Source organism: Aulonocara sp. 'chitande type north' Nkhata Bay, linkage group LG3, assembly GCF_057382095.1.
Source record: "Aulonocara sp. 'chitande type north' Nkhata Bay isolate Kocher_YH1m ecotype deep benthic linkage group LG3, A_spYH_male_GT1.1, whole genome shotgun sequence".
Taxonomy (NCBI): domain Eukaryota; kingdom Metazoa; phylum Chordata; class Actinopteri; order Cichliformes; family Cichlidae; genus Aulonocara; species Aulonocara sp. 'chitande type north' Nkhata Bay.
The window spans coordinates 6,046,187-6,070,004 of record NC_141346.1 but is presented as its reverse complement, the minus strand read 5'-3'; the positions used below and the strand labels follow the sequence as shown (position 1 = coordinate 6,070,004).

The 23,818-nt window shown below is 44.9% G+C and overlaps 1 protein-coding gene and 1 pseudogene across 3 annotated transcripts; both read left to right on the top strand.

Moving 5' to 3' along the window:
- Nucleotides 1-23,818, top strand: part of LOC147333656 (uncharacterized) — a 166,827-nt pseudogene that overhangs the window by 28,457 nt on the left and 114,552 nt on the right.
- LOC147333660 (GTPase IMAP family member 8-like) lies at nucleotides 18,087-22,973 on the top strand. 3 transcript variants are annotated; one of them, XM_086269046.1, is made up of 3 exons: nucleotides 18,087-18,136; nucleotides 20,194-20,886; nucleotides 21,855-22,973. In XM_086269046.1, exons 1-3 carry the CDS (start codon nucleotides 18,127-18,129, stop codon nucleotides 22,520-22,522), a joined length of 1,371 nt encoding a protein of 456 aa, XP_086125172.1. In that variant the 5' UTR covers nucleotides 18,087-18,126; the 3' UTR covers nucleotides 22,523-22,973. The 3 variants fall into 3 exon arrangements, with proteins under 3 accessions (XP_086125172.1, XP_086125166.1, XP_086125158.1); XM_086269040.1 differs by lacking the exon at nucleotides 18,087-18,136 and having other exon boundaries at nucleotides 20,169-20,886; nucleotides 21,858-22,973; XM_086269032.1 differs by lacking the exon at nucleotides 18,087-18,136 and having other exon boundaries at nucleotides 20,169-20,886.

Below are 23,818 nucleotides of genomic sequence, written 5' to 3'. Positions count from 1 at the left end.
TACATCAGAAGACTCAACACTAGGTGGATTTAAATGTGGCAAATCAAGCTCAGACACCTGATTTTTGCTCTGAGGGTTTCCCTTTGCATCATGAAGCCATTTCTTTATTTCTTCCATAAACTCAGTATTATGTGCTCGCACACTTATGAACCAAGCAGTTTGTTTTTCTTGCTCTTCTTGAGGAAGCAAAGGAAGCAAGGTTTCATGCAGATGAGTCGCCTCATTAAGCAACACAGACAAATTCTCTAACTGAGCCTGAACAGTTGAAACGTTATCCTTAGATTGCTTTAACTCTTTAATAATTTTTATGACCTTTTTAATTTTATTAATCTTAGTGTGACGTTCTGTCTGAAGCCTTTCAATCTGATTCTCCAAAGCCTTAGCAGTGGGTTTCGGCTGTATTTTCTTTCCATCCACATCACCACATTGTATTAATTGGTGTGTCTCCATTTTTCTTCAAAACATTACAAAATCCAAACGCTGAACTGCACCTATGCCACACAGCTTCATTCCAACACATCATCTTGATGACATTCCCCCTCATAAAACCTTGGACACACAATTAACAGGAGCAATATCCCCCACTAACTGCCTATTAAACCTAACTAACTTAACCTAGTCTTCCGTACATACTAGCGGTGGGTATTTATGTACCTCCATACCGACAGCTGTGAGGAAGACAAACTGTCTTAAACACAAACTGCGGCGGTACTCCCAAGCCAATGGCTTCAGCCGCCTGATGCACAATAACTAGAAAGAAAATCAGTACAACGCCTTGTGCAGCTGTACTGCTAAAACCTAACAGGGGAACAAAACTCCTGAACAAAAAGCGCTCGTGTAGCCAAAGGCTTAATCTAAAAGCGGGTGGTAAAAGGCAACAGCAAACTACAAAACTATCATCAATAAAACTCATCTATTTATAAATAATCCAATAAAACCTAAAAAGAGCCACTTTCTGTTGACAAGTTGTTGCGGCTACTCCAACCAATGGCCGCGGCAGGCTAAACATGAGGACACCTGATGACGGGTAACAATTAACGCACAAAACACTTCTGTATCATTTGCTTCTTTATTTACACATGCCACTGTCCAAACTACAAATCAGCACATGGGATCAACTGTCAAACACACGCACAGAATATCAAATCATTCAAATTGCGGTATGTTGCGATATGTTGCGGTCAACAGAAAGTTTTTGCCTCGTGCTCACCCTACCTTCTGCTCATCACATCAGGTGCTGTGTACAAGTGAGTGCAACCACATTTACCTTATACCACGCCCATGAGACACGCCCCACACCCATGCACCAATACAGTGAGTCTATTTAAACTAACCCACTTAGTCAGACGGAAACAACTCATATGGCTCCTACAATACTAAAGGGACCTCTGGCTAATATGTCGGGTTCTGTGTCAGGCTTGTAGCCGAAAACTACCTTTACTTTGTTGTCTTGGTCAACTTTGCTAGCGCGAGCCAGAGAGAGGCGTTGAAAGGCTGCTCCAACGGAACTTATTGTTTTAGAGGAAAACACAAACACAGTGTACAGTCGAGTCTCAATAGCTTACTTACAACTGGCACTCAGGCACTCTTTTTTAGCTGCAGTGGTTATTATTATATTTACATTCTTCCATCTCCCGTTTCTGGTCGGTGACAACTCATACTTTCGACTCTCCTTTTTCTCCCTCTTTCACGCTCACAGACACATAACTGTCATGGGCTGGGTCTGTGACCCAGCATTTTGAGTTCATGATATATTGTTTATTTCTTTTATTAGTATGGGGAAATGTTAAGTTCTTGTTTTGTATTATTAGTTAGAACTTGAGGCTTCATGTTTTGTCATTTATCATTTGGGTTAAGCTCATCTAGCTCCTGTAAAACCCCCAAGTGGTTCAGCCTTTGTTTTTTTTATTGATCCCCTCATTTCCCCTTTCCCTGGGCTTCGGTCTCACCTGCCCTTTGTGTTTGTTGTGGGATTTCTCTTTAATGTATTGTCCTTTAATGTATTGTCTTGATGAAATGCTTTCAAGTTACTTAGTTTAGTATGGGTTGTGGGATTTCTCTTTAATGAATTGTCCTTTAATGTATTGTCTTGATGAAATGCTTTCATGTTACTTAGTTTAGTACGTCTGGTTTACACCTCATTCACGCCAGAAAACAGACGGTGAGAAACTGGTGAATGTCTCCCAGGAGACGGAAGCCAGGAGACAGAAGCTCACACAGGAGGACTTGACCCCAGAGTGGGGGAGATTCACATAGGTGATAGAGAGTCTTCCTGTTTAGACCCAAGGTGTGAACTGCAACTGTAAAAGCCTTTTGTTCTGCGACTGTGTATAAAAAGGACTTGAATTGTTCATTGTCAGAGACGACTTTCAGTGCCCCCTGACTGACGTCCCTCCTTATGCATGAGATAGCTGAAATAAAGGTGTTGTTACAACTCATTGTGTCTGCAGGCTTTGGTAATTAAAATTTCCACAACAGTTTGGCGCCGTGAGCAGGGTGATCCAGTGTTCTCGCTGAAGGACGGCTCTGGGACAGCTGATCACCCCGAGGTAGCAATACGCTTCAGTCCTGCCAGCTGTTTAAAGCAAAGAGAAAGGCAGAGTCACAGAGCCTGTGCTTCAGCGACCACCGAGATCACCTTGACGAATCGAGGGGAAACTCCTGCAGAACAGTGAGCTGTATCTACCTTTTTAACAAGTCACGAGAGTTTTGTGTCTGGTCGTGTGAGCGTGTTGCAGCCTTCGCTCAAGAAGGTGAACGTGTTACGACCTTCCAGGGCAAGAGCTCCGAGGGAGTCTTCGTGTAGAATCACGGAGAGTCTTCGTGTAGAATCAGAGAGTGACATTCCTAGCGTCTTCTAAAAGATCCTAACTTCTTCAAAGGAGACTGGGGGTGGCGGTGTTCGTTCCTTGGTCCGTAGAAGTGTGGACAAGAGATATTTTATTTTGCATTCTTATGGTGACATTTTATAATCATAACTATCATTGATTAATCATTTATCATTGTTGAATCTGATGACAGCATAATCTTTGTTTTATCTGAGTAAAGATTAATGTATGCATATTATCATCATTTTATCCACAGTATTGTGTGTACACCTCTCGAAACTGAGGGTCCAGCTGGGCCTTCCACTTTCAGGCTTACATAAACATGCACATACAGAGTTATGTAAAAACACGCACGTTCGTTCACATACACACTTCTTAACAAAGGGAGGTTGTCTCAGGACATCCTCTCTGAATTGGACTCACAGTTTCACAAAATACACACATTTAAGTCCACACTACACGCACCTACATAGTCATGTAGGACACGCACACACTTATGGAGAACTGTGAGGGCGTCTCAGGACATGCTCTCTGTTTTACATACACACACAATAGACACGAATAGAGATACACACCACACACACTGTTTTCTCTGAGTGCTGGACTGAGTGGAAACATCTGGAGGCCATATAAGGAGAACTTTTGGAGTGAGGGGAACTTCCTGAGTTCTGAGAACTGACTGATACTTATCATGTGACTTGACGTCATCATTGCAATAAAAACCTAGTGAAGAGATTGTCCGGGGGAGATCAGCTCTTAAAGGCTTGTGATGCTCATCTTCCCCATATGTACATATGTATAATAAAAAGCACTATTTTGACATCTATTGAGAGACCATGCAGTCGTTTGTCTCCTCCTCAAAAACTCGAACCTTGACAGAAGGCAAGGAACCTCACGGGGGATGCCTCGTGTAGTAGTATGGGATCTAGATCCAGTAAGGCAGCCAGCAGAGCCGGACTAGCGGCTCGAGAGGTGGCTGTGGCAAGCGCTCCACGAGGTGGCCAGGGACAAAACTCAATATTTGACTGTATGGTTAAGAAATGGGGAATAGGGTGTATGAAACATGTTGTTAAGTGGCAAAAAGTAAACAGGTTTCCTGAAAAGGGATCCATAAGTGTTAACCAGTTAAAGAAAATAGAGGAACATTTGTGGGAGGAAGAAGCAAAATTATTGAATAAAGGGAAAGTTAGAACCATAGAACTGCGTAGGGTAAGTGATGAGAAGGAATGTTTGAAAATGTGGAAGCAGAAAGGAGAGAAAACAAAGCAGCTCTGAAAGAACTACCTAGAGAAGTGCGTGGAAGGGAGGCTGACGCAGAATCTGCCTCAGCGCCTTTTCCACTTCTGTATAACATGGAGAACAAAACATAATTTCCCTGTTCATGCACTGTGCTTCCCCAGTTCAGGCTGTTTTGCAGGGCCTGAAAGCCGATGCGGACCTGGACTCCTTTCCCTCCCTATCCCGCTCTGCACCACACGCCTCACTGCCAGAGGATGCCAGCGCCAATTCCACAACTGAGGAGCGACAGCCCCGCCAGGATGAAGCGGAAAGAATGACACTCAGATCCGACACAGCGCTCAGTCAAACACGGAGTGCGTCACGAGCTGAAGCGACGAAAGAGAAAACACAACAACGGAGAGGAAAGAGCAGAAGTAAGGACAGCCGCCATGGATATTATGCCCTGCCTTTTGCCACGGATCAGCCTGAAAATTCTCTCACTGATGATGAGCGGACAACGCAGACAGCAGCGAGGAGGTCGAAAAGTTCTAGACCGGGCAGAGAACGCGAAGACAGCGACAGGCGAAAGGACAACCCCTGCAGCTCCCGATGGTGGAAGTGGCGGGACCCGAGGGACCTATTTTAGTACATCGCATGACAACTGTGTTTGAAGCTAATGGGGGAATACCCAAAGATGACATGACGGGCGCCTCCACTTCCACATATGAGCACCATCTCTGCGGCCATATTTTCCGGGGACTGAGATCAGATGTGGCAGCCGAGGTAAAGCATTCATACGTGTGGGGAGAAGATGAACCGTGGCTAATGGAGCTACGATGCCATGCCCGCCACACTCAGAGCCACCTGGATGAAAAGAAAAGCAAAAGAGAGGAAAAACAGAATGCCGACCTCCATAATGCAGCCCTAACACTGTATAAAGCCGTGGCAAACCCGCACGGAGGTTTCCACAACAGAGACAGTTGGCGTGGCCGAAGTGGGGAGAACAGACAAGACCGAGGACATTATCAACAACAACAGCAGTCAAGAAGAGATCGGGATGCCTGTTTTGTCTGTGGGGACTATGGACATTGGCAAGGAACCTGTCCTAACCGTGGCCGTCGTGGAGATAGACAGCAACAACACCGGAATTACCAAAGGCTGAGCCCACAGTCCCTATTGCCAGTCTTGGCAGCCGGGGGTCAGTCCGCCAGGGCCTCCGCTCCTGGCCGCCACCCGGCACACAATGCACCCGACCCCTATGGCGCCTCCTGCGGGTGGTGGGCCTGCGGGAGGATGGGCCCATGTCTCCTCTTCGGGCTGTGCCCGGCCGGGCCCCATGGACTATGGCCCAGCCACCAGACGCTCGCCCTCGGGCACCCTCCCCGGGCCTGGCTCCAGGGCGGGGCCCCGGTAACCCTATCCCGGGCAGGGTAAACTGTTCCCTCGATATTCTTTTCATAAGTGAGGAGGAACAATGCGGTTTTCGTCCTGGTCACGGAACACTGGACCAGCTCTTTATCCTCTCGAGGATACTTGAGGGTGCATGGGAGTTTGCCCAACAAGTCTACATGTGTTTTGTTGACTTGGAGAAGGCATTCGACCATGTCCCTCGGGGTGTCCTGTGGGAGGTGTTGCGGGAGTATGGAGTGTCTGGCCCATTGCTACGGGCCATTCGATCCCTATACAACCGTTGCAAGAGCTTGGTTCGCATTGCCGGCAATAAGTCGGACTCGTTCCCGGTGGGTGATGGGCTCCGCCAGGGCTGCCCTTTGTCTCCGGTTCTGTTCATAATTTTTATGGACAGGATTTCTAGGCGCAGCCAAGTGGCGGAGGGCTTTCGCTTTGGTGGCCTCAGAATCTCATCTCTGATTTTTGCGGATGATGTGGTTCTGTTGGCTTCATCGGGTGAGGGCCTCCAGCTCGCACTGGAACGGTTCGCAGCCGAGTGTGAAGCAGCGGGAATTAGGATCAGCACCTCCAAATCTGAGGCCATGGTTCTCAGCCGGAAAAGGGTGGAGTGCCCACTCCGGGTCGGGGATGAGTTCCTGCCCCAATGGAGGAGTTCAAGTATCTCGGGGTCTTGTTCGTGAGTGATGGGAGAAGGGAGCCGGAGATCGACAGACGGATTGGGGCTGCAGCTGCAGTAATGCGGACGCTGCACCGGTCCGTCGTGGTGAAGAGGGAGCTGAGTGTAAAAGCGAAGCTCTCAATTTACCGGTCGATCTACGTCCCTACCCTCACCTATGGCCACGAGCTGTGGGTAGTGACCGAAAGAACGAGATCACGGATACAAGCGGCAGAAATGAGCTTCCTCCGAAGGGTGGCTGGCCTCTCCCTTAGAGATAGGGTGAGAAGTTCGGCCATCCGGGAGGGGCTCAGAGTAGAGCAGCTGCTGCTCCACATCAAAAGGAGCCAGCTGAGGTGGTTCGGGCATCTGACAAGGATGCCCCCTGGGCGCCTCCTGGGTGAGGTGTTCCAGGCATGTCCCACCGGGAGGAGGCTCCGGGGCAGACCCAGGACACGCTGGAGAGATTATATCTCTCGGCTGGCCTGGGAACGCCTTGGTGTTCCCCCGGATAAGCTGGAGGAGGTGGCTGGGGAGAGGGAGGTCTGGGCCTCTTTGCTTAGGCTGCTGCCCCCGCGACCCGGCCTCGGATAAAGCGGATGAAGATGGATGGATGGATGGATGGATGGATGAGCCCACGGTGAGAGCAAGCGGACTGAGAACGAAAGGAAAGGACGCCAGAGTACGCTTCAGGCTGTGGTTTGCCCACCTCATCAGAACAGGAAAGTGAAAATCACACACACATACACACGCCCATTGATGTAGAAAATGTTTTACACACAGACACACACACTTTAATACAGCACTCTTTTGAGCATGTAGAACACGTTTCTTTGTCACCAGCTGGTACATATGTACATTTAAATAGCGCGCCTTATAAATCACTGCCCTTGTATAAAATGTTAGTTTGTAATCAGGAAGGAGAATCTCTTGTAGATTCCGGGGCCACCCACTCTGTACTATGCTCAGATTATCTCTCACCCCAGCCCGTGCTGGGTGAGAGGTTCACTCATTCTGTATCAGCATCAGGAACCATACAGAGAGAAACTTTCACCAATCCCCCTGTGTTGTGTAGACGGACAGGGTAGAAAATTCACACACGAGTTTGTGTTCAGACCTGTGCCCAGTCAATTTGCTTGCCAGAGATTTGATGTGCAAACTGAAAATAAGTTTAATCTCCTGCTATAATGGCATCACAATCACGCAATCTGACTATGATTATATGATGGTGAAATATGACCCCGTGACTCCAGCTTTCGCTTACGGGTGGAAGCTGGAGGAGGGGCCGCTTGTTACAGAATTCACACAAGCGACTCGCAACTGCATGCCTCCAGATGTCTGTTTTATGGCTCCTGGAGAGTTGAGTTGCACGTCTCACTTTTCTCTGCATGGCCTTGATGACAGTTATGAGGAAGAATGGTGCAGAACCGAGAATGATTTACTAACTGTGACATGTATGTTTTGGAGCTCCACATTTGCCGCGCTTGCGATTTCTCTCACCGATGAGCAAAGAAACATGTTTACCCCACTCCACTGATGACTTGCTCTTGGCCAACACCCTCAACGACTTTTACTGCCGTTTTGACGAGCCATCAGGCAGCCTTCACACCTCCAACGGCCCCAACAAAAGAGACACTTTGGACACTCATTCCCCCACCTCTCCCCCCTCCATAGAGCCATCACCACCTTCAAACACTTCACCTACAACACCCCCCTCCTCACCCCACACAAAAGAGACTTTCACACCACCTCCTCCCGCCACAACTCTTCATATTCATGAAGCAGGTGTGAGGAAGCAGTTTAAGAGTCTGAATGCTCGAAAAGCTCCCGGCCCAGACGGTGTGTCTCCTGCCACCCTCAGACACTGTGCAAACGAGCTGGCCCCAGTGTTTTCTGGCATCTTCAACTCCTCACTGCAGGCATGTCATGTGCCTGCCTGCTTCAAGTCCTCTACCATAATCCCTGTCCCCAAGAAACCTAGGATCACTGGACTAAATGACTACAGACCCGTGGCTCTGACATCTGTGGTCATGAAGTTATTTGAGCGCCTGGTTCTCTCCTATCTCAAGACCCTCACGGCCCCCCTCCTGGATCCCCTGCAGTTTGCATACAGAGCCAACAGGTCTGTAGATGACGCAATCAACATGGCCCTACACTTCATCCTGCAGCATCTGGACTCCCCAGGAACCTACGCCAGGATCCTGTTTGTGGACTTCAGCTCTGCCTTCAACACCATCCTTCCAGACCATCTCCGAGGCAAGCTTTCCCAGATGACTGTGCCTGATCCCATCTGCCGGTGGATCACTGACTTCCTGACGGACAGGAAGCAGCATGTGAGGCTGGGAAAGAATGTCTCGGACTCCCGGACCATCAGCACCGGCTCCCCTCAGGGCTGTGTTCTTTCTCCTCTGCTCTTCTCCCTGTACACCAACTGCTGCACCTCCACCCACCAGTCTGTCAAGCTAATCAAGTTTGCAGATGACACCACCGTTATTGGGCTCATCTCGGACAGGGATGAGTCTGCCTACAGGAGGGAGGTTGAACGTCTGGTGTCCTGGTGCAGCCACAACAACCTGGTGCTGAATGCCCAGAAGACAGTGGAGATTATTGTGGACTTCAGGAAGCACACAGCCCCACTCCCCCCCATCATCCTGACTGACACCCCCATCACCTCTGTGGACTCATTCCGCTTCCTGGGTACCACCATCACCCAGGACCTGAAGTGGGAGCCCACCATCACCTCCGTCATTAAGAAAGCCCAGCAGAGGATGTACTTCCTGAGGCAGCTGAAGAAATTCAACCTGCCAACACGGACAATGATGCAATTCTACACTGCAATCATCGAGTCCATCCTCACCTCCTCCATCACCGTGTGGTACGCTGGAGCCACTATCAGGGACAAACAGAGACTGCAGCGTGTTGTGCGCTCTGCTGAGAAGGTGATTGGCTGCAGACTCCCATCTCTGCAGGACCTGTACGCCTCCAGGACACTGGGGCGTGCAGCTCGGATCTCAGCTGACCCTTCTCACCCTGGACACAGTCTGTTTGACCTGCTCCCCTCAGGCAGGAGGCTCCGGTCCATTCGCACCAGAACCTCTTGCCATAAGAACAGTTTCTTCCCCTCTGCTGTCGGACACATGAACAATAACCGTATGACTGTTCCCACCACTAACACATGACCCTACGCTGTGTTCACTGCATCATCCCATGTTTGGCACTGATCACCACCTGCACTAATGTATATATCATGTATATATCTATCTACTTAGCACTTTTAATTCTTATTCTTATTTTTATTTTCATGTCTATTAAAGCGTAATTTATGACAGTATGTTTGCACTGAAGCACCGCAGCAATTTCCTAATGTTGTAAACCTGCTCAACATTTGGCAATAAAACCCTTTCTGATTCTGATTCTGATTCTTTACTATGGATGCATCCATCCCACATGTTTCCCTGGCAAAAGCTCACAGCTTCCAGTGGGAAGACATGGGAGAATTTATGCACCGGTGCTACCGCGCTTGCGATTGGGAGACTACAGAGAATCCCACAGTACTGTTTTCTCGAGAAATGAAAGCCTACAAAAAGACCATGACGTATACAGTCCAGTGTGTCCGCTCAGTTGAGCTAGCGAACATAGCTGTCGCACACTGTCTGTTTCAAACGACACCTCCTCTAAACTCCTCACACCCCCTGCTGACAGAGGTGCCTGACGGCCTGTGGGCCTCATCTAAGTATGATGTAGGCCTGATTACAGATTGTGAGCCAGTGGTAATCACTCCAAAGTCCTCGTTTAGACCATGCCAAAGACAATATCCTCTGAAACAGGAAGCCATAGAGGGGATCACTCCTGTGTTTGAATCCCTGTTAAAGGCCGGAGTAATTATCCCATGCCCCACCTCTCGCACTCCACTATTCCCTGTGAAGAAAATCAGAGGACCAAATGAACCTGTTGAGTGGCGGTTTGTGCAGGACTTACAAGCTGTGAACAAGGTTGTAATCCCCAGAGCCTCTGTGGTTCCTAACCCCCACACCATTTTGTCCCAAATCCCATCTGACGCTATGTGGTTTTTTTTTTTTTTTTGTTTTTTTTTTGGGGCCTGTCCCGTTTGGCTCTTTTGCCATCAGAATTGTTGTCTAAAGGCAAAGAAAGATGCCCAACGGATTTACTTTACCAAACTGACCATCCCAGCCTTGCCGTAATGGTCCATTTGATTCACCTTTTATTGTTTATTTTATTTTCACTTACTGAATACGGGACAGACTTGACTGGGGGAAAGAAGGGGAGAAAGAAAGAGGGAAAGAGAAACAGCTGAGAAGAGGGACGGGGGAGAAGGGCAAAAGACAAAAACCAACAGAACGGGCAGAGAAAAAAAATGCATATATCAATCACCTGGATCACCTGCTGAGAAAGAAAAAAGAAAGCAAGCAGAAGAGAACAAGAGTAATAGAATAAACAACATCAATGATATATGGGAATATGACAGTAAATACTAAATGTTAAACATTATTGTGCAGCACATAAGATCAACAGAACACAGTGTGCTTTGAGGTAGGAGCCAAAAAGGGTGTAGTTTGTGGGTGTGATCACCCGTGTGTACACCTGTGAGCATGGACGCGCTTGTTTTTTGTTTTTTTTAAAAGGTTCTTTCATGTAATAATCTGCTAGAGGGTGTGGGGGGGCCACAGCCCCGTCCTCCAGGGCGTGAAGCAGGTGTGGAGGAGATCAAAACTCCAGACATCCAGAGGCCCCCAGAACACAAGAGACCAAGGAAGACCAACAGAGGGGCAGCTGCGCCACTGTCCCGGAAAGAGCTGAGGAGAGTCCCAGATGAGGGCTCACTCAGCAGCCGCGGAGCAGAAGCCAGGGGGAGTTGCAGTGACGCGCCCGTGAGCTCCGCCGGCAGCCAGCTGCGCCTGAGTGACCGAGCCCCAGGCCGAGAGGCCGGGGGCACCCCACCTCCGAAGTGGCCCGAGCGAGCCCCAGGCTCCAGGCCCCGATAAGCGGCCGCCAAGGAGTGAGCCGGTGTGTACCTGGACGCCCATCCCCGGACACAAAGAACCACCAACGCACCGATGTCTGAGGGGGTCCGCCACTGGCAGGGGAAGTGGTGGTAGGGGGAGATAGGCCTCCATACCTTGGAGGGCCTAAGATGTCCCCAGAGAGGTGGTGCCTGACACCCAACCTGACATATAGACACAGACATACAGGCATACACAGATACAAACATCCATTCCCACCCTCATGCTCTCATATGCACTTACTCCACACTCAACCAACCAACGCTATGTGGTTTACTGTTGCTGACCTGACTAATGCATTCTTCTCTGTTCCAGTTCACCCAGATAGCCAGTTCTGGTTTGCTTTGAATTCCAAGGAAAGGCTTACACATTCATTCGGTTGTGTCAAGGCTACTGTGAGTCCCCCACGATTTACAATGCCGCCTTAAGAGACTCTCTGTCAGACTTGATCCTCTCCGAAAGCACAGTGTTACTGCAATATGTCGATGATCTGCTACTGTGTGCACCCACACAAGAGCAGTGTCTGGCAGATTCTCTCACTTTACTGACACATTTGCATCACAAGGGCCACAAAGCTAGTAAGTCAAAACTGCAGTTTTGTAAAGAGCAAGTCACATTCTTAGGGCATGTGATTTCTTACAACTCTCACCAGATTTCCTCCAAGAGGGTGGAAGCTGTGATGACCATTCCAAAACCCCTCACCAAAAAACAGGTGATGTCATTCCTAGGAACCACATCATACTGCCGCAATTTCATTCCACACTACTCCTCTGTGGAGGCTCCACCTACTGCACTCATTCATGGTGCAAGTCTGTCAGCCAATGATCGCATTTCTTGGAAACCACAGGCTGAAGCTGCCTTCACTTCCTTGAAACAGCTGCTGCAAACAGCGCCCGTTTTAGCGCTTCCAAACCCATCCAAACCATATGCACAAATGGTGGATGAAAAGAATGGTTTCATGTCCTCTTTTCTTTTACAGCAGCATGGTGATTCACTTCGCCCGGTGGGTTATTACTCTTCCAAGCTTGACCCAGTGGCTGCAGGACTGCCTGGATGCCTACGAGCAGTAGCTGCGTGTGAGAAGGCCGTGCTCGCCTCACGTGACATCGTAGGGTACTCTCCTCTGACAGTGCAGGTACCCCATGCAGTTTCTCTCATTTTGCTGGAGCAGAAAACTTCACACCTTTCTGCAGCTCACTGGCTCAGGTAATCTTCTATACTGCTTGACATGCCCAACATCACAGTGAAACGATGCACAACACTTAACCCAGCCACTCTTCTCCCCACGCAAGAGGATGGTGAACCACACAGCTGCACTGCTGTATTGGGTGAAACTTGTACATCTCGGATTGACTTGTTAGATGTTCCCATCGAGAACTCTGACATAGCGTTATATGTAGATGGCTCCTCCTCACGTGATTCAAGTGGAACTAACCGGGTGGGTTTTGCTGTGTGTTCTGATCATGCCACTCTCGTTTCAGGCTCGTTGCCCAGACACTTCTCAGCACAGACTGCGGAACTTGTGGTGCTCACAGAAGCCTGTAAACTTGCGGAGAGTCAGTCGGCCACCATCTACACTGACTCTCGCTACGCGTTTGGTGTGGTGCATGATTTTGGCGCCTTGTGGAGGCACAGAAAGTTCCTGAAATCTGATGGGAAGCCCATCCTCAATGCTAACCAGGTAGCAGCGCTGCTGGATGCCATCCTCCTGCCTGCTCGCATTGCTGTAGTGAAGTGTGCAGCACACACAGGTAAAACTGATTCTGTCTCCCAAGGAAATGCCGCCGCCGATGCAGCAGCCAAAGCAGCAGCCGAAGGAGGCCTACCCTTCCAACTTGTCTTGGCACCACTGTCCACACCTAACCTCACTGATCTTCCTGCTGTACAGTCATTTGCCTCCCAGCCAGAGAAAACTCTCTGGCGCAAACATGGCTGCACACTGGTCGAATCTGTCTGGCGATCTCCTGATGGCTGCCCATGTCTAACTAAACACTTCTTCCCCTGGTTTCTAAAATGGACACATGGGTTAGACCATGCGTCCAAAGGGGGGGATGCTACAAGCAGTAACATCATTATGGTTCACCAAAGGGTTTTCCACAGCAGCTGAGGGGTATTGTAAAAGGTGTCTCATTTGCTCGACCAACAATGTGGGACGCCCAGTACAGGTAAACACTGCAGCACACCCCCCACCAGACATGCCTTTCGACCATCTAATCACAACTGTCTACAGAGTTGTGCAACAGCGAAATGATTGTGTACTGTCAAAATCTCTCCAGGACTCTCTCGCAGGTACACCGAGCAGTGAAAGCAGCCCTGCCCAGGCCAGCAGAAGGACCCCTGCACCCATTTAAACCAGGGAACTGGGTGTTAGTGAAGGATTTCAGGAGGAGACACTGGAAGGCGAAGCGGTGGCTGGGCCCATTCCAAGTCCTGCTGATCACACAAACAGCGGTGAAGGTTGGAGAACGAGTTACTTGGATCCACGCCAGCCACTGTAAGCTGTTTGGAGGAGAACCACCCAGAACGGAGGAGCAACTAGAAAAGACAAACGGGGCAGAATAATCCCCACACTTACTTGTAACGCGTTACTGTAATCCGATTACTTTTTTTGAGTAACGAGTAAAGTAAGGGATTACTATGGCAAAAACGGTAATTAGATTACCGTTACTTTCCCGTAGGAACGCTGCGTTACTGTGTTACTAAAACCGTGATTTTTTTTGTGAGAATGTCTCATGACAGTGACGTATGCGAGTGCGACGTTAGTGACAACAGCTGTGTGCAGATCAACAATGGATCACATATCGATTGTGGGAGAGAGTATGAGCGTGCAGCGTTTAAAGCGTGGAAGTACTGACCTTACTTTGAGTTTGATTCCATAAAAAGTGACAAAAACATTAGTGTCCATCGTGCGTGGGAAGAAAACTTCTTTTTACAGCGAAAAAACCCCTAAACTTCCAAGCAAGCACCGAGTGCGCAACAACGTAATGGGAAATTCACAGAGCTGCCGTATCCTTCCACTGACCGCTGTGGCACAACTGCACCAGGGTAAACCTCCGCCTACCCTGCTCCTGCTTTACAGGTGAAAATAGAGCAACAGGACCGCTGAGTCTTTGACTTTATTTATTTTCTGCTGTGTTTTACTTGCATCTATTTGAAAGACTGAGTGTAAACACAAAAAAAAAAAATAAATTATGAGCTGGAATGTGCAGAAAATAGGTTTAAATATTAAACACATTTCTTCCAGTCAGTGAATGTTGCATATAATTACATTTTTGCTTGATGCATAAAGTTAAAAGATTAAAACTAATAAAACAAGTTTTAAAAAGAGACTTTTCCATTTGATTACATTTTGTATGATGGATTATGCAGAAAAAGTAGAATTGGGCTGAGAGATCTATCGCTTTATCACCTATTCAGGTTGTAAATCGGGTTTTTAAAAAGTAACTAAGTAACTAAGTAATTAATTACTTTTGAAAATAAGTAATCAGTAAAGTAACGGGATTACTTTTTTGGGGAAGTAATCAGTAATTAGTTACTGATTATTTTTTTCAAGTAACTTGACCAACACTGGTCACCGCCACCATAGCCAAGCAAAGGTTCAAACCACTTGCGCACCCCTTTGTAAATTATCTGAATATCACCTCCCCAGAGAATGTCGTGCAAGTAGAGACGGGTTACTAGACAAAAATACTTGGCTTGACTGGATAACATGCACAGCCAGGGTAAACAACATGACAGACTGTGTGGCCTGCTCTGCAGCCCGCCCCACACTGTTCACTGTGGCTGCCCCTTTATTGTTTTGGGAGGACAGGCCAGGATTTGATTGCATGTTACAGCTCCACATGAGGGAGAGGGTGGACCATGATTGCGCTGTATTAAGTACTCCTTTCCCAGTGGTAAGGAAAAGTGTCACCCCCCCCCCCCCCCCCCCGCGCTTTCTCCCTGAAGGCCGGAAATTATACGTGCCTAACCAGGATAAATGCCACCCCCGTAGGAGCTCCTGAAGATTCATGGTGTGCTAAAATAATAAATGTCACAAAATGGGAAAATATGAGCAACATTAATGTGGCTCGAGCCGATCTGTTCTGGTGGTGCGGTGACAAGGTGCTAAGAGACACTCTGCCCAGCGGCTGGTCAGGAACCTGCACCATTGTGAGGTTGGCATTCCCTATAGTGTTAGCAGGGTCCCATGCAGAGGCCCATGTGGGAAGGGCCCATAGCACCACAACGGAAGATTTTGATTTGGCTAAAAACTCCCCAACTTATATAGATGCTATAGGTATCCCTAGAGGTGTCCCTGATGAGTTTAAATTGGCCAACCAGGTTGCAGGGGGTTTTAGTCCATCTTCTTATGTGTAACTCCGAATAAGAATGTGGACAGAATCAACTATGTACATTACAATGTCCAACGACTGGCCAATCTGACACGGGATGCAGTGGCGGGCCTATCCGAACAGCTGGCTGCCGCATCCTTGATGGCCTGGCAGAATCGAATGGCTCTGGACATGCTCTTGGCTGAAAAAGGTGGGGTCTGCACTACAGTAGGTCCTCTGTGCTGCACTTTCATTCCAAACAACACAGCCCCAGATGGCACTGTAACCAGAGCCTTGGAAGGTTTGCGAACACTGTCATCCCAAATGACAGAGGACTCCGGCATTACTAACCCCTTAGACGGGTGGTTCAACAGACAGTTTGGGAAGTATAAGGCCATAGTAATGTCATTGCTAATGTCCATAGCCACTTTTATTGCCATTCTCACATGCTGCGGTTGTTGTCTGATCCCATGCCTCCGTACTGAGTAGATTAATCACAGTGGCACTGACAAGAGAAAGCAAGTCTCCCAAATTGCAGCTCCCCCTATTGCAGGCTGAAGATTACATCGATGATAGCGAGAGCAAGGATGATTTTGATGAGTGAAATTATTTTCCTGACACTGTAAGAATGATGCATATTGTGAAACCTTTTGAGTGTGCAATATTGCTGATGTAATTAAGAGAATGTTGGGAAGAGAAATCCTTGGTACTAGTGATTGAGATGGAATCAAGAGGGTGGGAACTGTTGTGGGATTTCTCTTTAATGTATTGTCCTTTAATGTATTTCTTGATGAAATGCTTTCATCTTACTTAGTTTCACACCTCATTCATGCCGGAAAACAGACGGTGAGAAACTGGTGAACAGGAGGACTTGACCCCAGAGTGGGGGAGATTCACACAGGTGATTCTTCCTGTTTAGAGCCAAGGTGTGAACTGCAACTGTAAAAGCCTTTTGTTCTGCGACTGTGTATAAAAAGGAATTGAATTGTTCATTGTCAAAGACGACTTTCAGTGCCCCCTGACTGACGTCCCTCCTTATGCATGAGATAGCTGAAATAAAGGTGTTGTTACAACTCATCGTGTCTGCAGGCTTTGGTAATTAAAATTTCCACAACATGTTTCATGTGTCAAGCCCATGTTGTTTGGTCTGCCTCATGTTTCCTGTGTTATGTTGTAAGAGTCCATTATGTTCTTTGTTCACTGTATTTAGGTTCCCTTCCCCTGCCTTGTTATTAGGTTCATGTGTGTCAGCGGTGTTCCCATTGTTGTTTACTGTGTCTTATGTGTCATGTTTCTGGTCGATGTTGTCATGCCTGTGTCTTGTCATGTTTTTCTGTTTATTTTGAAAGTCCAGTTTTCATGTCATTGTGTTTGAGTTTACATTTCCTGTGCATCGTTATGTTCATCGTTGTCAGCTGTTTCCTCATGTGTCTCGACTTCCCCTGATCAACTCATGTGTGTTTTTAAGTCCTCCGTTTTCTATGTTTCGTTGTCAGGTTGTCTGTTTGCATCCTCATAGTGTTTCGTCATAGTTTACTCAGTGTTCATAGTTTGTCATAGTATTTTCACTGAGTTTCTTAGTCCTTTACTTTTCTGAGTGTTCACAGTTTTCTTAGTTTTTCTAGCTTCATGCTTTTTCATGTGCCAAAATCCAAATAAAGGATCGTCTTCTGTTCAGCCAGCAACTCCGCCTTTTAGTGTCTGCTTCTGGGTCCTGTAAACTAAACTTATCGGCGCACCCCGCCGTGGCACATAACGGGTATTTCAGTCCATTCTCCCTGCAGCACGGACTACACTGCTCATCAGGCTACATTCTACATACAGGGCTATGCCTGTAACTCTCTGCCTATTGCCTTCATTTTAAAGTTATTTGTTGAATAATAATTTTAATAATAAAAATAGTTCTTCACGTCATTATGTGGTCACATGGGCCGCAACATTGAGACACAGGCATTAGAGCCTCTTATTGCGTGTATTGTTTGGGATTCCACTGGCGTGGAATTACCAAAAATACAGATGGCATAGCCTAACATATGAAACAGGAAAAGACCGCCGTGTAATCCATTTATTTCAACAATGTAACTGTATTCTGAATACCACCTTTTTAAACGGTAACTGTAACTGAATACAGTTACTCATATTTTGTATTTTAAATATGTAACGCCGGTACATGTATTCAGTTACTCCCCAACACTGTCTGTTGAGTGTTTTAGCACTCTGTCTTTCTGTACTTTCTGTAGATAAATTAAAGTAACCTTGCAATATCTAAAAACAACTGTTTGGACAAATTTTGCTGATAACTTTTGGAACTAATACAGGAAGTTTAACAATTGTCACTTTATTGATAAAAGTTCAACAGTGCTGTATTCTGGTCAACCCACCAAATCATATCCAGTGGAGAGTCATAGACTTATTAATAAAGCACACAGATGGATGATCACCGAATCAGGACTCTGTGAAACTGCACTGTATATAATGTTTTTGCTGTTTGATAGCAGGTTCCCACTGATACCAGCAGGTGGAGCAGTTTTACCCACTCAGTGCTCAGAGTTCAGCAGTTTCTGATGTCTGATCTGTGACAGGGAGTGACACATTCAAGGGGAGGAGACTGGAGCAGGTTTTAAGTGAGAGCTGAGGGCGAAAGAAAGCATTCAGCAGCAGAGACACTGAAACAGACAAACATGGACAGCAGTGAGTACATGTATACATTTTATATATATATATATATATATATATATATTGTTCAAATGTCTTTTGTGTTATACATTTCTGGTTCACATAAATGTGGATGAGTACTAAAGATAAAGAGACACTCTTGACCTTTTGACCTGATCTATATGTCGACGGTTCCTTTTCTGTGAAGTACTCTGTGATGTCTGAGTGTTTGTTCCAAAGCTCTGAGAGGATTTCAGAATCAGAACACTTTATATTAGTAGAAATTATATGGCCACATTTCCTCCAAGACAGTAAGAACAGTCACAATTAAGTTAAAGTACCAACATTAAATAATACAATATATTACTAAATTACAAAGTCTTACAAAAAATAGCTCTGATAATTCATATCATGATATATTACGCAAAATTTAATATAAATGAAGTTCAACTAAGGTGCCCTTCTTACGATTTTATAATCCTTTGTTTATCCAGGTAAAAATCTAATTAAGATTCAAATCTCATTTCCAAGAGAGACCTGGCATACCGACCTTGTTAATTTCTCAGTGGAGGATGTGCAGATTTATGGTTTAAAGCAGCTGCAGACAGAAATCAGCTCTCATGTCTCAATGATTTGAGTGTCGCAGTTTTGGATTCTTTGCTTGTTCTTGCAGCAGTCGAACTAACAGTCAGCAGCATTGTGTAATTGTTCATTAATATACTAATTTCACTTTTACCTGTGTATAATGTTTAGAGTAAAAAAACACTGTAAAATGCTGTCAATAGCTTATACTGGTAAAGAATTAATATCTAACAACACATCATAATGCTCCCAAGCTCTTAAACCCTTAAACAAAATGTCGGCAATTTGTTTCTGAATATTTTACGTGTACATAGTTACACTCGTTTACCTGTACATTTTGTTTTATGTACTTTATTCGCGTTCAGTGTTTCTAGCAGAATACGGAACCTTGGGCCAGATTCTTTTACAGCTCTGTCCTAAAACTCATTCAGCCCTTATGCTGTACAGAGCTGAGCCCATTTGTTTTCTGATGTTTTTCTTTTCTGACAATGGATCATTCATCTTTAACCCTTTAAAACCGGTCACAACGGGCACGCTCCGTTTTGCATAACTATTTTTAAATCCCGGTAGCACTGCAACCACGTAAGCTAGCGCAATAAATTTTGTTGCATATGAAACCGGAGGAGTTGTACTTACATCTTATGCCATCAGCTTGTCCTCGGTCACGGTTTCCTTCAACATAAAGCTTTGCAAAAACTGCATAAAAAGAACTTGCAGCAACAAAAACACAATATTCCAGAAACACGCTTTGCCGATCCGATCAGCTGTTCATAACACTTCCTACGTCCATCAGCGCGAACTATCACATGTCCGCCATGACCTGCCCGAAACCAGAAGTGACGTAATTTTCGCAGAAATGTAGTTTTTTACCATCAAGGCCTCATGAGCCTATACTGTTATGTTTTGACTTTATGACTTTGTGTCGTTTCTGGGATGCTTAGGACTCATATTGCACTGCTGGAAATAGTTTATTTTGATGCATATGCTGCTTTTTTGCAAATTTGCACTATAATATTTATTTTCGTTTTTCCTGCAGTGTATAGAAATTGGTGTATTTCAAAAATAAAACTATGAAGACACTCAAAATAAATTTCCTGTGGTGGGAAACTATTTTGTGCAACTTTTTTTGTATTTACAGTTTTGAGGGATACGCCTTTTAAATTTCTCTAACTAGAAATATATGTTAAAAAAACAATTTTAAATTTTTTTGTAGTTTATTGCACTTTTTTGCAATTTATGTAATTACTATGCACTTAGTGCATGCATATTATTAAAATTTAGGCTGTAATGGTTGTATTGATATATAGCAACTTGAAATGCTCCCAAAAATGGCTCCACAGCATGTAAAAATATAATATAAGCTCTGGCGGACTTGGTTCTATGGTAGGTCTTAAAGGGTTAAAGGCAGTAGATGGGTTCTTTTCTAGGGTTCGTATGAAGAACTGTTGTTTTCAGATAAACCCTGGATTTCTTTACATCATCACTGATGTCTTTGTTATGTTCCCCAACAGCAGACCTCAGGATTGTTCTTGTTGGGAAAACTGGAGCTGGAAAGAGTTCAACAGGAAACACCATCTTAGGAACAAATGCTTTTCCTGTGTCGCCTAGGGCACAGTGTAAGGAGGAAACAGTAGAGATTTATGGTAAAACTCTGACTGTAGTTGATACTCCAGGTCTGTTTGACACCACAGTGACTGAGGAGCAGGTGAAGACAGAGATCAGTAAATGCATCTCCTTGCCTGCTCCTCTTGTGTTCCTGGTTGTGATCCATGCTGGCAGATTCACCAAAGAACAACAAAAAGCTGTGAAAATCATTCAGCAGATGTTTGGAGAAAAAGCAGCACATTACACTATGGTGTTGTTCACCCGTGGAGACGATCTAGAGGCAGATAAAGCCAATATTGATAATATCATCAGTGCAAATCCAGCTCTCAGTGACTTCATCCGTCAGTGTGGAGGAGGATATCATGTTTTTAACAACAGAAGCAGTGATCGTGCTCAGGTAATAGAGCTGCTGGAGAAGATCAGCAAAATGCTAAGTAAAAAAAAAAGAACAAGCTACGCTGATGAAATATGCACAGAGACTGACAGAGGGAAAAACAGAAGAGAGGACATGAAAAGACCTCAGAGCAACAATCCAGCGATGGTGCTTGAAGAAGCAGACGGATGGGCTCAGGGAGAGAATTCAGCTGCTGTTTCTAGAGGTACTCAAGTCCAGTGGTGACCTTGTATTTATGTTTTCCTTCCCTTCTTTGCCTTCGGCCTGTAGTGCCTTTTTATTATTATTGCCAGAGGAGAAGAAAATTGTATGTGGTGCTCAAAGCACCAAATAAAAAAATAATTTACAAAAAATTAATTAGATAATCAGAAAAACTCAAAAAGAATCTATTTCCAGAAATAATTTCCCATTTCACCTCCAAACCCCACCATCACCAGGTGAGCTGTATTGTTGGCTAGCTGCATGCTTCTTATGTTTTGCAGATGTATACAGAAAAAAATTCAAGCACCATTAAGTTCCATAATACTGAAGCCAAAACAGACACCTGTATAGCTGATATCTGCAAAACTCACAACAACATAACAAATATAATACAAATTACTGCAGGAATAATTATAACTTAGCTGCAGCTCAATGAAGTAAAATCTTTAAAATCTTTTAAACCCACATGCATAATTATGATTTTTTTATGGCTTTTTTCAGTAAATGGTTCATCTATAAATTTTTTGAGATCAGAAAGTTTTAATTTCACTTGTTTTTCATAAAGTGAAGATTTAATCAATGGGATTATTTAACATCTTAATTTAAAATGATTACGTGTTGCTAACATGATTTTTTTTCTGAAGCTGAGTATCTTTTCAGTGTTTGCACAATAAATGGAAACATACCACTTATCTTCATTATATAAAGATTATTTTAAAAAGCGAGCAGCAGGGCTGTTATACAACATGTGACAGGAATTACTTTAAAATTCTGTGTGGAAAGTCTGTGGCCTCTGATTGTTTAAAAAAGAAGGATCAACCAGAATCCAGACAGCTGTCATAAAGTGAAAGGTGGGGTACACTTGGACAGGCTACCAGATCATCACAGGGCCAACACATTCACTCTCGTATTCACAACTACAGCCAATTTAGAGTTACTATTTACTACTACTACTTGTGTATTACTGTCCAGCAGGTGCAGGAAAAGCAGAGGAAGAAGAGCTCCGGATTGTACTTTTTGGGAAAACTGGAGTTGGAAAGACTTCAGCAGGAAACACCATCTTAGGGCACAAAGCTTTTCAGTCCAACCCGTCTGCAACCACAGAGTGTCAGAAGGAAATAGGACAGTTTGAAGGGCAGACCCTGGCTGTGATTGATACTCCAGGTCTGTTAAACTCCAGGCTGACTAAAGAGCAGGTGATGAGGGAGCTCACTAATTGCATCTCATTGGCTCATCCTGGTCCTCATGTGATCCTGATCGTGCTCCAGGGGGGCAGATTCATTGAAGAAGACCAAGAAATTGTGAATAACATTCAGAAGATGCTCGGAAAAGAAGCAGCAGAATTCACTATGGTGTTGTTCACCTGTGGAGATGACCTGAAGGCAGATGGAGACACCATAGAAGACATAATAAGTAGAGATGAAGCTCTCTCAAACTTCATCTGTCGATGTAATCAAGTATATCATGTTCTTGAAAACAGAGCTAAAGATCCCTCTCAGGTCAAAGAGCTGCTAAAGAAGATCAATGAGATGGTTCAGATAAACAAAGGAGAATACTACACTACTGCGATGTTCAGAAAGGCTGAGAGAGCCATCAGTGAAGAGATGAGACACCCATCCAACCAAATCAAAACTGATTAAGTGGGACAAAAAGTGAATTTGGCAAACTGCAGCATATTGTAATATTCACTGTTTTTGATCTCTGAGCTGCCGATTATTAAAATCTCCTTAAATAGGAGACAATAAGAGTGTGAAGCTATTTCACTGAATGTATCACATTTACTAAAATATTTCTCTCTTAATTTTCCAGAACAGGAGCCTAATAACTAATGATTAATGACTATGTGGTGAACATTATCAATGAAGCCTGTTTTCTTGTAACCAACCAGTTAGTGCAAACAAATATTCACTGACAATGATAACAGTTCATAAATAGAATAAAGGAAACTCAATGAACTTACACAACATACTGTTATGATGTTTGAGCTCACATTTAAATGTATAAACTATGTGATGTCACGAAGAGACTGCACTAATGCATGATCATAAAGACAAGAAGTGATGATTTATATCAAATAAAGACAAATATATTAAACACAAATTTGTGTGTCTGTTAAACTAACTCCACATGCAGTAACCTGATGAATAAGAAAAACAATCAGTTTATTCTGGAGTCACCTGGAAGGAAACGAGCAGCTTCCTGCCTCATTAGTCTCTGTGTAGTGATCTGTGACTTAAACTGTTCAATATGTGAAGTTACATTAAAACATACAAACAAAAAACCTTTCATAAGAAGCAGTGATTAAAAAGTGGTGAAGAAACCTGAAACTGAAATTCATAAAGCATATCCTGTAGGTGTTGTTTTCATGTGGTTTAAATTCACACGCTTTATAAATTTTAATCCCTTTAAAGTTTTCCAAACTTTTGCAAAAAAACAGTTGAAATTTAGGTTAAGTGCCTCACATTTCTCTTGGTCATTCCGATCTAAAACATTGTGATGTTAATTAGAGTCCAACTGTGGTAATTCTGCTGCACTGACATAATATACAAAGGCACACACATGTATATATAAGGCCTCACAGCTAACAATGCATATCAGAGCAAAAACAAGACAAGAGGTCAAATCAGAAATTTTTTTTTAAAGTTTCCAAGAGCACAGCCGCCTCGGTAATTTATCAAATGAAAAAGATTTGGCACATCCAGGGCTTTTATAAGAGCTGGTCACCAGGTCAACCTGAGCATGTGAGGAAGAAGGGCCTTAGTGTCAGAGGTGACGAAGAACTCGATGTTCACTCTGACAGAGCTCCAGAGATCCTGTGTGGAGACGGTATTATGGTTTTTCATTTTTTTCCTTTGAATAAAATTACAAAAAAACCCTACAATTCTGTTTTCAATTCAACGTACTGAGTGTAGATTACTGTGGAAAAGACCTTAAAC

What these genes read in the sequence shown, in the direction of transcription:
- LOC147333660 (XM_086269032.1), top strand. Translation starts at nt 20,169, where the DNA reads ATGTCTTTGTTATGTTCCCCAACAGCAGACCTCAGGATTGTTCTTGTT. An exon ending in TTCAGCTGCTGTTTCTAGAG is followed by an intron (nt 20,887 to 21,854) that starts GTACTCAAGTCC and finishes ATTACTGTCCAG; the next exon opens with CAGGTGCAGGAAAAGCAGAG.